The following is a 12410-nucleotide window of genomic DNA, read 5'->3' on the forward strand; positions in this document are numbered from 1 at the left end:
AAAACGTGGACGAATAGTTTCACATGGTCGGGAATTGATTTGAAGATTGTGGCTATAAGAAAAATACTGGTATTGTCCACCCCTTTCTTGAGTGACCAGGGGCGGAAGGCTTTAATTGCTCCGGATCCTGTGAACTGGAAACATGATTTTTGGAATCTGCACATAAAAGTTCTAAGGCTCAACATCACACGGCTCAGATCCCCATATATGGGACATAATCACCTCCAAAATATATTATATTATGAGTACTAGGGAGGCACATCTAATCTATTTTGCTAGTACGGTCTTTCCCCAACCAAATCTAGTTGCCAACTCCTGATACTGCTCTCTGTCGTCCTCTGACACCGAAGGCCTGATGTTTACGAACGCTTTTTCGAAATCCTCCATTGTGACCATTACTTCGAGGTTGTCAGCATTTTTGCCTTCTTCAACTTCAGCAACGTCTGTGAAGCAGGCATGTCGAAGAGCCAGAACTGCGGCCTCTCTCACGAGTGCCGCTAGATCCGCGCCACTAACACAATATCAGTATTGAAGATGGAAGGTGCATTGAGCAAGACTGACCTGAAATTTTTGCACCTGTTATCCACTGCAATAGCCCCTAGATCAACGTTGGAGAGTGGTGTATTTTTGGTGATAATCTTCAAAATCTCTACTCTCTCCCCCGTGTTTGGGAGGTCTACGAATAAAGGCTTATCCAACCTTCCCGGTCTGAGCATTGCTGGATCAATGACATCGGGTCTATTGGTTGCACCGATGACATAGATTCCCTTGCGATCATTTAGGCCGTCCAGTTCTGTAAGGAGGGTATTGACTACACGGGAGGAGGACTCCGAAAGACTGTCATTGCGACGGGGAACTAAAGCATCCAACTCATCAAAAAAGATAACGCACGGAATAGAGGCTCGAGCTCGTGTGAAAACTTGGCGGACAGCCCGCTCGGATTCTCCAACGTACTGGCTGGTCAGTAAAGGGCTTTACGATTGTGGGATGTCGGAAACAGGGTTCAAACCTTGTTTAGTAATTCCGGACCCCGGATGCTGATGAAATTTGCCCTACTCTCATTCGCAACGGCTTTTGCCAGCAGGGTCTTGCCGCACCCTGGGGGGCCCCAAAGGAGTACCCCAGCCGGCGCGGTAACCCCAACGCGAGCAAAAAGTTCCGGCCTCTTGATTGGTTGCACGATGGCCATCTGCATTTCAACCCTAAGTGACTCAAGCGCCCCAATATCTGCCCAAGTAACATCGGGGACAGTTGCAAAACCCTCTCTTTTAGACGAAGGCTGAATTTTCGGAAGGGCTGTTAAGAAATCTGGGAGGGTTATATGGAGTGAATCTAGTTGCTTTTCGCTAAGTGGGTCTGGGTATGCTTTAAGGAAGCGTTGAATTAAGCTAAGAGACTCTGACGTTTGAGTAATTGATGCTACTAGTGGGGGGGGGTTGATTTGACACATGTCCAAGTTGGCTAAGTCGCCTAGCTTAGCAACGATTTTTGTCTCTAAAGTGTCTATGGTGGCGGGTGGGATTATAAGAGTTTCGTATATTCGTCTCATTGCTACCGCGCCGGCCTCTGCTGTCAAAGCATTTAGGTCAGCTCCGACAAACCCGGGGGTTGTTTTGGCCAATCTTTTGAAGTCAAAATCTCCTGATAACCTCAACTTTTGACACAATACCCTCAGTATCCTGTAAGATACAGAATTAGTAAATTAGTACGTATTGGGAAATTAATATTAAAACTGGTCAGGGAAAATACTTCTCTCTTCCAACCTCATCTGGCACGTTAAGGCAAATTTCCCTATCAAATCTTCCCGCTCTTCTCAGCGCCGGATCCAGGCTGTCAGGTCGATTTGTTGCACCAATAATCATGACAGGTTTCCCGCTAGTCTTCTCCAATGTAAGATCGTCCATGCAGGTCAACATCTGGGCAACAATTCTTCTCTCCATTTCTCTCTGGGCGCTCTCCCTCTTTGGTGTTATAGCATCTATTTCATCCATAAATATTAAGCAAGGGGCTTTCTCCCGAGCTTCCTCGAAAAGTTCCCGTAACTTCTTTTCCGATTCTCCAGACATTCCTGACACAATTGAGGGTGCAGAAATAGCAATAAATGGTAACCCAATCTCTCCGGCAACAGCATTTGCTAGCATAGTTTTACCGCAACCGGGTGGTCCATGGAGTAGTACACCACGAGGCGGCTGCACTCCGGTATGTAGGTAAACCTCCGGGTGGGTTAGAGGCATGGCGATAAGCTCTAAAAGATCGTTAATGACATCTTCTAAGCCGCCAATGTCCTTCAGGGAGATGTTCTTGGGTGGCTCGCGAGAGTCGTCTTGTTTCTGACGTTTCGCAGATTCGCTATCTTTGACCGGCTGGCGTCCCTTTCGTTTTCGGGGTGCTGGCGATTCTGGTACGGTATTGCTGGCTATGGGGGGAGGGATTTCCGGAATTGGCGGGGGAGGTTTGGGAGTTGTCGTGCTTGATGTGCTTGTTGACCACATATTTACTACTCGCTTGTTCATTGTGTTTGATTCCTGGTGGAGGATTAAGCGTTAGAGTGATTTGAATTTCAGATGATTCGGCTATTGTTGTACGGTACCTTTGGTTCCATGAAGCCCTCTTCATTGAGTTCCTCGAACTCGCTCAAGTCACTGTCTAGACTATCGGCTTCGGCCTCCTCATCCCGTATTGTGTCTAAGGCTTTTTCAATCATCTTTTCCAAATTCTGTTTCTTCTGCCTTGGCACACTCTCATCTGTAATAACATATTGAAAAACCTGCGAGACCGACAAACGTAGAGGGCCATTTTTTTCTCCGGCGACTGATAGTTCATCAATATACCTCCGAACTATAGCAAGAACCTTTCGTTCAAGTCCTTTAGTTAAGGACTGCCTGTTGCCAGCCATTGTGAGCTTTCGTCGTTTCTGAAATGGGTTTTAGGGGATTTGTGTTGCTGCCTTCGACCGACTTGTGACGAGAAGGAAGAGAAGTTTTTTTTGCGGAGTTTTGTGGCCCGGTGTTGCTATCATACGCCTTCAACGAGGGCAAGACGAAAACCAGCGGGTGACGGGCAGGGATCACTTGGAGATGCAGTATCTTTTTGTTACCCGGCCGGTACTTCAATGGACCCCTGTTGAAGACTACCGCTATAGGCATCATGGCGGAGCCTCCTTGTTCACCAGGGTTGTGGATATTTTTTCTTCCTCTTTTCCTACAGACTTCCACCAACCTCCTTCACCGTAAGCAGACCTCTTTCTTGTTTGCCTAATATGGCGGTAAACACATCTCCTATATCTTTATCTACACCTTATACAATTTTTCCACTCTCTCAACCAATTCGTCGAACACAGGCGGGGGATCGTGGGGGGAGTACCTATCGTACATGCCACACTTCTCAGGTAGAGAATAAGAAACGAGGGCGCTCTAGCAATGCAGAGGTTGCGATAGCTATTGATGGAGAAGGTGTCAATATTTATGATGTACGTTGGATTATCTTTTTTCCTGAACAGTTTTCCTAACAATTGACTAGGTACGTTCCGCACAGCTTTTATCGGCGCACCCACTTCCGCCTACGACTAGGTTCTCTTGCGCACCTGTGTCTTCAGCAACGCGAGTTTCAAAATCAAAATTGTTGAGAAAGACATACGCTGCCGTATCGTTCCCGAAAAGGCGGATTGTTTGCTGGGAGGAAAACGACGTCCGTGGCGGACAGGACACTGAGTTGGAATCGACTGCTTTAACACCTTTATCTCGGAATAACGATTCTAGACATGAAGTAGTGTATCTCCATGATCTATCTGCGGGCGGAGGCACAGGGCTTTTGGTGGTCTACAAGGATGGTTTTATTTGTTGCCTTTCACCAGACTTGAAGGAGGAGCTTTGGGAACTTGGGCCATCAGAGCTTCCCACTACCGGAACCCCGAAAAAGATATCTGCTTCCCCAGAAGTGGCTTATGCGATCACGGCTGATTTAAGCGTTGTGCGCAAAACTTTATTGAAGAACAGGCCCGATGTGCTTATTCCAGGGTGTGGTATTGAAGACACCGTAGAACCTAGAGACCTCGTTTTATTCACCGTGATTCACACCGGCAGCCATTTCCAGACTCGCCTGTTCTTAATACCCACGGCTCAAGCCGCAGGAAAGACTGCTAGCGAGCTCCTAGTCTCGGACCTTTTGGCAGTGGAAAGTGACCGGCATTCTATATTCTCACTTCACTTGTCGTCTGCCACGCTTTACCAACTTTCGGCAACGCATTTAACAACATTTTCGCTTGGGCCAACCGTACCTGCAGTTGCATCTTCCCTTCGACTTCCAACAGGCTCAGGTGGGGTCCATCATATGTATTCTCTTCTCAGAATCTCTTCGTCGACAGTTCTTGTAGCAACACACGAAGATATCTCTTTATACGACACAAAGTTTTCGTCTCTACAAGCTCGCGCGCCACTGCACCAGAATCCTACTTCTTCCACGATTGCCAGCAGAGATCCACCCAGAGCGATCTCTCCTGTGTCGGGATTAGATGGAAAGCCTAAAGGCCAAATATTCCTGACTAGTTATATCCAAGACCTCGATCTGGCGGTCGGATATTCCCAGGCGGGAATCATTGGTGTGCAGTTGACACGCACAGGTGGAAAATCTAGTGCTAAAGCTGGAACGAGGAGGAGTGGGCTTCTCATTGATAGTCTATGCCGTGGTGTTGAGATTGTTGACGTGGGGATATCTAAAGGACAAGCGCCTGTTGCCCCAGGACCAAGAAAGCTTGTATCGAGATTGGCTTCCGAGAGCAAGGCCGTTAGGAAGGTTATTAGGGATTTGAAGGAAGCCAAGAAGGCTGGCGATCTCCAGGGATTCGAACAAATTTTCGCAGATTACGTGGGGGTTAGCTGGGAGACAGTGGAAACTGAGCTGGGCGAGGGTACTCCTATGGTCAACGGAACCTCTGATTTAGAAGTGGTAAATGAGCTTTCTTCCATGGGTAAGCCTGTTCCTGGACTTTCTCTTCAACGAGACGGGAGCCATTTGCCGAGCATTTATAAACCCCTCCGCTATGAGTTTGTGGTGGGTGTGTTGGATATGATATTTGAAGCTTCCTCAGACCATAACTCTGCACAATGCCTCAGTGTATCCTTTTGTCCTCCGAATGTATTCAGATACCTTATTGAGTCCGGTAACTTCTCCGAGACACTCATTAGGTCCTACAGCGGCCTTGTACAGTGCCTGGCAGAATTCGATCCTTCGCTGAGGACTCTGGAGTGGATATTGGGGGTCGCTGGTGAGATCGGTCTTGGGGAGGTTATAAAAGCTATAAAGATTGGTCTGGATCATGGAAATGTGAATATTTGTGGCGAGGACCAAATCGTTCTCGATGTTATCAGAAGTGAGGTCATGCGGTTGGCTCTCGTCAGGCTGAACGGCTTTCCAGCAGAAGCGATTACCAAAGCTCTGAGGACGGGGTTAGGGGGCCAGGACCTGATGGGTCTTATACATCTTTTGCGTAAGGAGCTTCTATTTGGTCGGAAGCTGCATGGTGAAGTTGGAATAGGTATCGGGATCGAAGATATTGGGATCATTGCAGACCTTCTCACCGTTGCTCTTGATACGGTTGGTATTGGGGGGTTGGTCTTGGGCAATAGCAGTGATGAGTTTATTCAAGAATTGCGCAGCGAGGTTACTGCTGTTGTGGAAGGTGCTCAGGAAGCTGCGGCGCTCAAAAGCATCTTGGAGGAAGTGCTTAGACATGCGGACTGGAGGAGGGTGACGCTCGAGAAAAAGCAGGCAGATAAAAAGCAGGCCAAAAAGCGGAAACAGAACCCTAAGGGGGTCAAGGAAAGCGCAAGGGGGGGTGGGAGTCGAGGGGAAGGGGGGCAGAAGAAGGGGAAGGGGGTGGAAGTGAATGGGCTTCAGAATGGGGAGGACAAAATGGAATCGGCGCTCGGATACCCTGCAGTGCCTTCGGAAAACACCCCTTCGAAAAACACAGTGGGCGAATCGGCAGACAAACCGGCAGAGGCATTCGTCTTTTCGAAACTGCCGCCTGAGGAGGCCGGACCTCAAAATGAGATTGGGGGGATTGTGATAAAAAGAACAAGAGAGATACCGGCAAAAAGCGTATCCGTGGCAAAACACTTGGTGAATTCTGGACCGATGATCAACACAGACACGTCAGTCGTTAGCCCGTTATTACCTTTAGGCGTTCCGCCGGCGCCAATTTCGAGGATTAGTTTGGTAATGGCGCAACCTGCAGAAAACGGTATCAATCTCAAAGAGTTAAGACAGCTTAATAGAAGGAAGATTAAGGAGGCTAGTTATAGGGAGAGCATGGTTGCTGGAGTTTATTCGGTTGAAAGTATGCTTATCTAGAGGTTTTGGCGGAAAGGTTTGATGAAAAGTGGTAATTTCCCCTTTTAAATCTGTTTGTGGGAGTGGTGATTGGTCTGTACATTAAGCTTTATATTGCTTAGTATGATATCATACTTCATAGATCATTGATTCTGGGTAATCCTCACATGAGACACATGTATGACTTTTGATAAACAAAGTTCTTGTACTAGTTACTTGGTTTGGAACCTTTAAGTGAACCTGATTGTAGGATGAGGTTTATATAGATAGAAGTGTTATCATATACATGAAGCTTGCAATTCAAATTAGCCGTATTATGAGTTCTAGCATACAAAGTCATATCGGTCTAAATCTTACTATAATACGATATATGCTTCTTGGACTTATGGGTCTTAAGTAAGCCGCTTTATTAAATATGAGATACTTTTTCAAGTGTGGTCATTATTGATACGGCATGTTTGTTTCTTACTATCACTCTTTCACTGTGGTTGGATTAAACCGCTAATATAATTACTTGTATGTGCTTCTGCTAGTCTGAGTATGCTGTTCGCATGCTACTACTACGATTAATCCCATGGTTTATCTCAGCCATGAGATATACCTAAATAGTACTGAAAATATACTTACTAATAGTAATAACATACTCATCCATACTCAATAAGCAAGATGATTATTACTACAGGATATATATATATATATGTATAAGCTTGCTAAGAACAGTAAACTTATAGGCAAACAGGAGGCAGAAGAACTAATCCCCTGAACTTTTTTGGGTTCGTGTAAGACTTATAATATGTGACTTACTCAAAGTTATTCATTTACTGTAAGGTATCTATCCTGGCATAGTACTAAGTAGTTCTTATGGAAACACGTGTTTTCATGGATCCTGAATTATTGCTCGAGTAGGCGATGGATGTGGTATTTACCAATCACATCGACTTTGTTTAGTATTCGATAAATTCAATTCCTCTTAATAGGGTTTTAGTTCTAGGATTTTAGCTCCGTCTTTGCAACCTTAAAAATGTCATACTAAAGTACTAGGACAAAAGGATTCGTCCGATGCCCTTTTTACACCAGAATCGCCCATCTTCACCACCCTCTCTCATTGCGCAATGCCCATGAGAATCTGCACAAATTTGTCATTGCATTAGCAAACCTGTAGATAACATGAAGAATGTTTCAGGATTCTTAAATATTAGAAAGTGATAGAGAAAAAGTTTAAGTATCTGGTACCAGTTACCATCTAGTACTTTTTTCTATAGAGCCCCATACAAAAATTTAGGTTACTTTCACACTTGTTCATGCAATCATGAACAATAAAGACAGCTTTGATTCCTTGCACTTATGCTTGTAGAATTTGGAATAGATAGTTATTCCCTAGCTGGTGGAACAATTTGACATGTTTTTGTATAAGCAACATTGAGAATTGTCCGTCTGAAAATGTCCATTTTTGGTGTAAAAAGGGCATCGGACGAATCCTTTTGTCCCCGTACTGGTATGATACATACTGCTAGTCATCGCCATCTACCACGTAAACATTCTGCCACATACTTAAATATATCCGAGAATTATTGACAGGAATGACTATATCCCGTGGAAGAGTAGCTTTCTTTGAGCCCACTGTCCGCAATATCATACTCCACCGCTCGAACACCTATCAATAAAGCAACGGACAAAGGCAGTTAGAGGGGTATTTGCGCTATCTGAGACCACATATGGAATAGAGTCGATGGGGTGTATGCGGAGTTAAAAGAAATACTCATATCAAGGTTCTTGACATTTACGAGCGAGGAGAGCGGAAAACGGGCTGGACGATGGAAGCTCAAGGGGCTGGGCAGAGGCGAGGGATAGACAAACTCTGATCAGGGTATTTTTACAGTAAAAGTACAGTACAGCAGAGCAAGATTGGGAGAGAATACAAGGCCCGGCAGCTAAGAATCTCTCCACGGATAAAAAATCAAAAAAATCCCCGGAACAGACCGGAAGGGGGGGGGGTTATAACGGGAAACGCCAATAAATACAGTACTAGGAGTCTTAAATCTATCTATGAATGTACAATCGAAAAAAAGCACCCACTCCCGCTCCCCATGCTTTGTTCTACCTACATTTTAATCCCAAAAAACCTCCCTGCAACCTCATTCGAACACTGGAGAATGCTATCCATCTTGTGCAAAGGATCATCCTTCATCTTGTTCTTCTTTTTCAACGCCTTATTGACAATCGTAGCGACCTCCTGCGCGATAATCGGCAGCATCCCAGAGTGTCCAGCGACAAACTTCTCCCGCTTCAACTTCGGCCGTGTGGTCTTCACAAGATGTGGATAAATGCTTTTTGGGATGATAAACGGACTCTTACTCCCCAGCATCATTCTTTCCAGCGGGATCTCCCCTTCCTCAATCATCTCTGCGACGTGCTGTGTTCCGCCATACGTTATCGCACCTGTGATGCCCATTGTGCTGTTCGGCCAGTGCTCTAACACCTTCATTCCGAACTCCCGCGAGCCCGTGAACGACTGTATGTGCAATTTTTGATCACCAGGAACGTGGTCATGTAGGATTGAGAATGTGTCGCGCTCGGCGTCACGGGTGTAGATCAGAATGGGCTTCCGGGCGAAGACTGCGGCAGTGAGTTGGCGGATGAAGACTTGTCGTTGAGTGTGCCAGGTGACTGAGTCCGTGCGAAAGTAGTCCAGCCCGCACTCGCCCAGGGCGACGCATCGCTCGTGACTGAGGGCGCTGACAATTGTGTTGTGGGTGTTGTCGTTGTAGGCTGGGGCGCTGTAAGGGTGGGCGCCGATGGCAAAGCTGCAGAGTAGGTCAGATGGCTTCCTAGACTGAAGGAGGTAGGGAAGCGAATACTAGTAATTAAATTCTTTCCACCATGGCAGCTCCACCGCCGAAGAATACAATCTCAAATTTTCTACGTTCCCCAGGACGTCTACCACTGCAGTGCACTGCTCCGGGAAGAAGCGTTCCACGAAGTGGTCAATTCTGTGACTCGGTATTGATCCATCGTTGAATGCCTAACGGGCACCCTCCCCCGGATGTCAAATTAGCGAACCTACCCCCTCCGGATGAAGAGTAGGGGAAAAAAAAAAGGTTCATGGAGAGAAGATCTACAAACATCCTTCATCTGCTGAAGCGTAGAATACAAATACGTATGGGTATCAATGTACTTAACCATCAGGTCCTCCCATTGAATCCTGTGCTCTTCCCGCGGTATTAATTTCCAGTCCACCTGGTTCTGTTTCTTGGGACCTTTGGGATATTCTGCTGGGGCATATCTGAGGACATTTAGGCCTCGTTTTGACGTCGGGGTGTACGGATTCGGGGGGTTTTTGAAGAGAGATTTTCGTAAGATTATGCGGGCGAGGTGGGTTAGTGGTGAGCGCACCATTGTCACAAGGGGGTGGGTATATCTTTTTGGCGGAGAATTGAGGAAATTTGTGGTGGTGCTGAGGTGAGGGTAATGAGAAAGAAAAAAAAGATTGGGCCCCGCTGTTAGCGTTGCCTGGCAGAACTGTGAGAGACAAGGTGAATGTTTCCAATATCAAAACTTCAAAAGTCACAGAACCCTAAATTGGTATCAGCACATGTCGAATTTTCACGTCGATAGCTCACAGCGTTTCAATTAGTATCCGAGCACGCTATCGTATCAATTAGAGCGTGAATAGCTTTACGTTACGTTTTTAAGAGAAAAAAATACAAATAAAAGACTTCGATTTTGAAATATCATGCGGATTACACCTTTACAGAAGACTTCTTTTTCTTGGTCGACTTCTTGGTCTTTGTTTTCCTGGCATTCTTCGCCCTTTTGGCGACCTTCTTCTCCTCGACCTCAGCCTCCTCAACGGCCTCCCCCACTTCCTCGACATCTTTGACAGCCTCATTGGTGGTAGTAGTGATGGCCTTCTCAACCTCAACCGTAGTCTCTACCACCTTAACTTCCTCCACCGGCGGTGCCTCACCAGCCTCCTCTGCATCCTCTATTGGCGCATCCTCAATAACCGGCGTCTTAACCATTGGAGCAACAAACTCATATTCAATTCCTTTACTCTTCAATTCCTTATTAATCCTCTTCCGCTTCGCATTCTCAGCCTTCTCCCTCTTCTCCCACTCCTCCCTCGTCCTCTTCTTCTCGAGCTCCGCCTTCTGCAACTTCGCACCAGGCCTGGGTTTGAAGCGCTTGTTGGCGCCGATAAACAACCTCTCGACAACCTCGATGTCGTCTCTAGGCACGATCTTGCACTTGAGGATGTGGCCGAAGAGGAGGTAGTTGTTCATTGTGTCCGCAACGATCTTGGCTACGTCGACGTCTGCGAACTCAATGAAGGCATAGTGCTTGCTCTTGCCGGTGCGCTTGTTGCGCGAGAGGCGGAGGCGGGTGATATCGCCGAATTGGGAGAAGTAGGAGCGCATCTCCTGCTCGTAGAAGCCGTGGGGGATGCGGCCGAGGTAGATGATACCAGGGATTGACTGGGAGGGTGGGTGCGGGTTAGCTATGCGCTATGTAGAGGACGGAAAAGAGCATGATTGAGCAGAGGAATATCAGATCAAATCCTGAACTTTAATAACCATGTAGATGTCTTAAAGACTAATCGATTTTTTTCGTCTCATCATATATGCCGTGGGGGAGAAAAAACTGGCCCCAATTGAGGTGATTGCGAAGGGTGCAAAATAAAACATAAGAATGACACCAACCTTTTCTCTCCCTGCCACCAAAGTCCCCAACTTCTTCCTAGTTTTCTTGTCCCCAGGAATCCTCACCCCTTTAAATTTGACACCATCAACCTCCTTTCCGTTACTCTTCTCCGCCTCTCTCTCGTCATCTCCCTCATCATCACTACTCTCGAATCCCCTAAGCAAAGTCGCCGTACGATCATCGACCTCCTCCTCCGCCTCCTCGACTTCTGAATCATCTGAATCAGGGCCGCCAGAGACATCAAGTAAGATCGTCTCCTCTTCCTCACCATCATCACCGACATCACTCCCGGCCTTAGCAGTAGTCACAACCTTCTTCTTCCTTTCAGATTCAGGAGTAGACTCTTTAGCCTCAACCTCCCCCTTCCTCTTCCCCTTCTTAGAAGCAGCACTCTTCTTTCCCTTCCCCTTTACATTCTCGTTCTTCTTGACTTTAGTGGCCTTCTTATTCTTTCCCTTATCGTCTTCAATCCCCACCCAGGCTTCTTCGTCATCATCATCAGATGAAAGGAATTCCACAGCTTTCATCCTCGTTGGAGCGGGCTTTATCCCGGGATTAGTGGCGGCAATGGGCGCGGCCGTCTCAGGCTTCTTTTTTTCGACCGCATCGACTTTTGTCCTTTTTGTGATTGGGGAGACGGCGGGTTTTGCGGCTGGTGGTAATTGTTAGTTACGACCTAATTAGGAGGGGGAAATGGAGGAATTGATTAATTACCCTTGCGCTTTTTTTGTTTGCTGTCAAACCCCATTTTCTAGTGGTGTCGGAGGTGTGGTTGATTGCGGATGATGGTAAAGAGAGAAATAGTGTTTTGTTTTTCTTTTTCACCTGTTTTTTCCCCCCCAAATGGTGTTGGGGGGATGGTGGGGGTAACCCTACCGAAGGCCAAACAGCGTTACAGCCATGGTATGATAATAACATGGCTAAGCCTGATTAGGAGGTTGGAGTGCGAGTGATAATCTATGGCGAAATCAAAGTTTTTACATATCCGGAAAGGTCTTTTCCCCCGATAAGGAGAAGGGGATGTGCAATACCGGTATGGGAAGAAGCGGTTAGGGTACTTTCAATCTCGTATCAAAAATTGAGGTCCGCCACTTCTCGGATCTCATGGTCAGTCAGTGAACACTTCCAATAACTGGCCATGCTTCTTGTGCGGCTAGGCTCCTACCCTACGAAAGAAAGGACACTCCATGAATGCCTTGGATACCCTTAACTACCAAGAGGGGGTTCATAGTAAATTCGCTAGCGCTGTATGGTACAGCGGGGCTTATAATTTAACATTAGTATCTAGTGCTCCGGTTGACCTGAATTAGATGATACCCAAAACTTGGCCGCCACTTCAGAAATCGACAAGCACCTTTCCTGTGAGGCACCCTCTCCAT

At 46.6% G+C, this 12410-nt stretch overlaps 3 protein-coding genes; 1 reads left to right on the plus strand and 2 right to left on the minus strand.

Moving 5' to 3' along the window:
* Positions 1-267: 267 nt before the first annotated feature.
* GSTUM_00006380001 (uncharacterized protein) lies at positions 268-3017 on the minus strand (the record flags this gene model as incomplete). XM_002838556.2 has 6 exons in its annotated part: positions 2591-3017; positions 1750-2525; positions 1484-1679; positions 1010-1339; positions 562-953; positions 268-511 (listed from the first exon to the last, which is right to left on the minus strand). The coding sequence occupies exons 1-6, from the start codon at positions 2894-2896 to the stop codon at positions 268-270; spliced, it is 2244 nt and encodes a 747-aa protein (XP_002838602.1). The 5' UTR covers positions 2897-3017.
* A 1312-nt stretch (positions 3018-4329) lies between these two features.
* On the plus strand, positions 4330-6351 carry GSTUM_00006381001 (uncharacterized protein; the record flags this gene model as incomplete). Its single annotated transcript, XM_002838557.1, has 1 exon — positions 4330-6351. The coding sequence occupies one exon, from the start codon at positions 4330-4332 to the stop codon at positions 6349-6351; it is 2022 nt and encodes a 673-aa protein (XP_002838603.1).
* A 3660-nt stretch (positions 6352-10011) lies between these two features.
* On the minus strand, positions 10012-11779 carry GSTUM_00006382001 (uncharacterized protein; the record flags this gene model as incomplete). XM_002838558.2 has 3 exons in its annotated part: positions 10012-10805; positions 11031-11683; positions 11746-11779. The coding sequence occupies 3 exons, from the start codon at positions 11777-11779 to the stop codon at positions 10071-10073; spliced, it is 1422 nt and encodes a 473-aa protein (XP_002838604.1). The 3' UTR covers positions 10012-10070.
* Between the last annotated feature and the right edge of the window lie 631 nt (positions 11780-12410).

This window comes from Tuber melanosporum (assembly GCF_000151645.1).
Source record: "Tuber melanosporum whole genome shotgun sequence assembly, scaffold_26, strain Mel28".
Taxonomy (NCBI): domain Eukaryota; kingdom Fungi; phylum Ascomycota; class Pezizomycetes; order Pezizales; family Tuberaceae; genus Tuber; species Tuber melanosporum.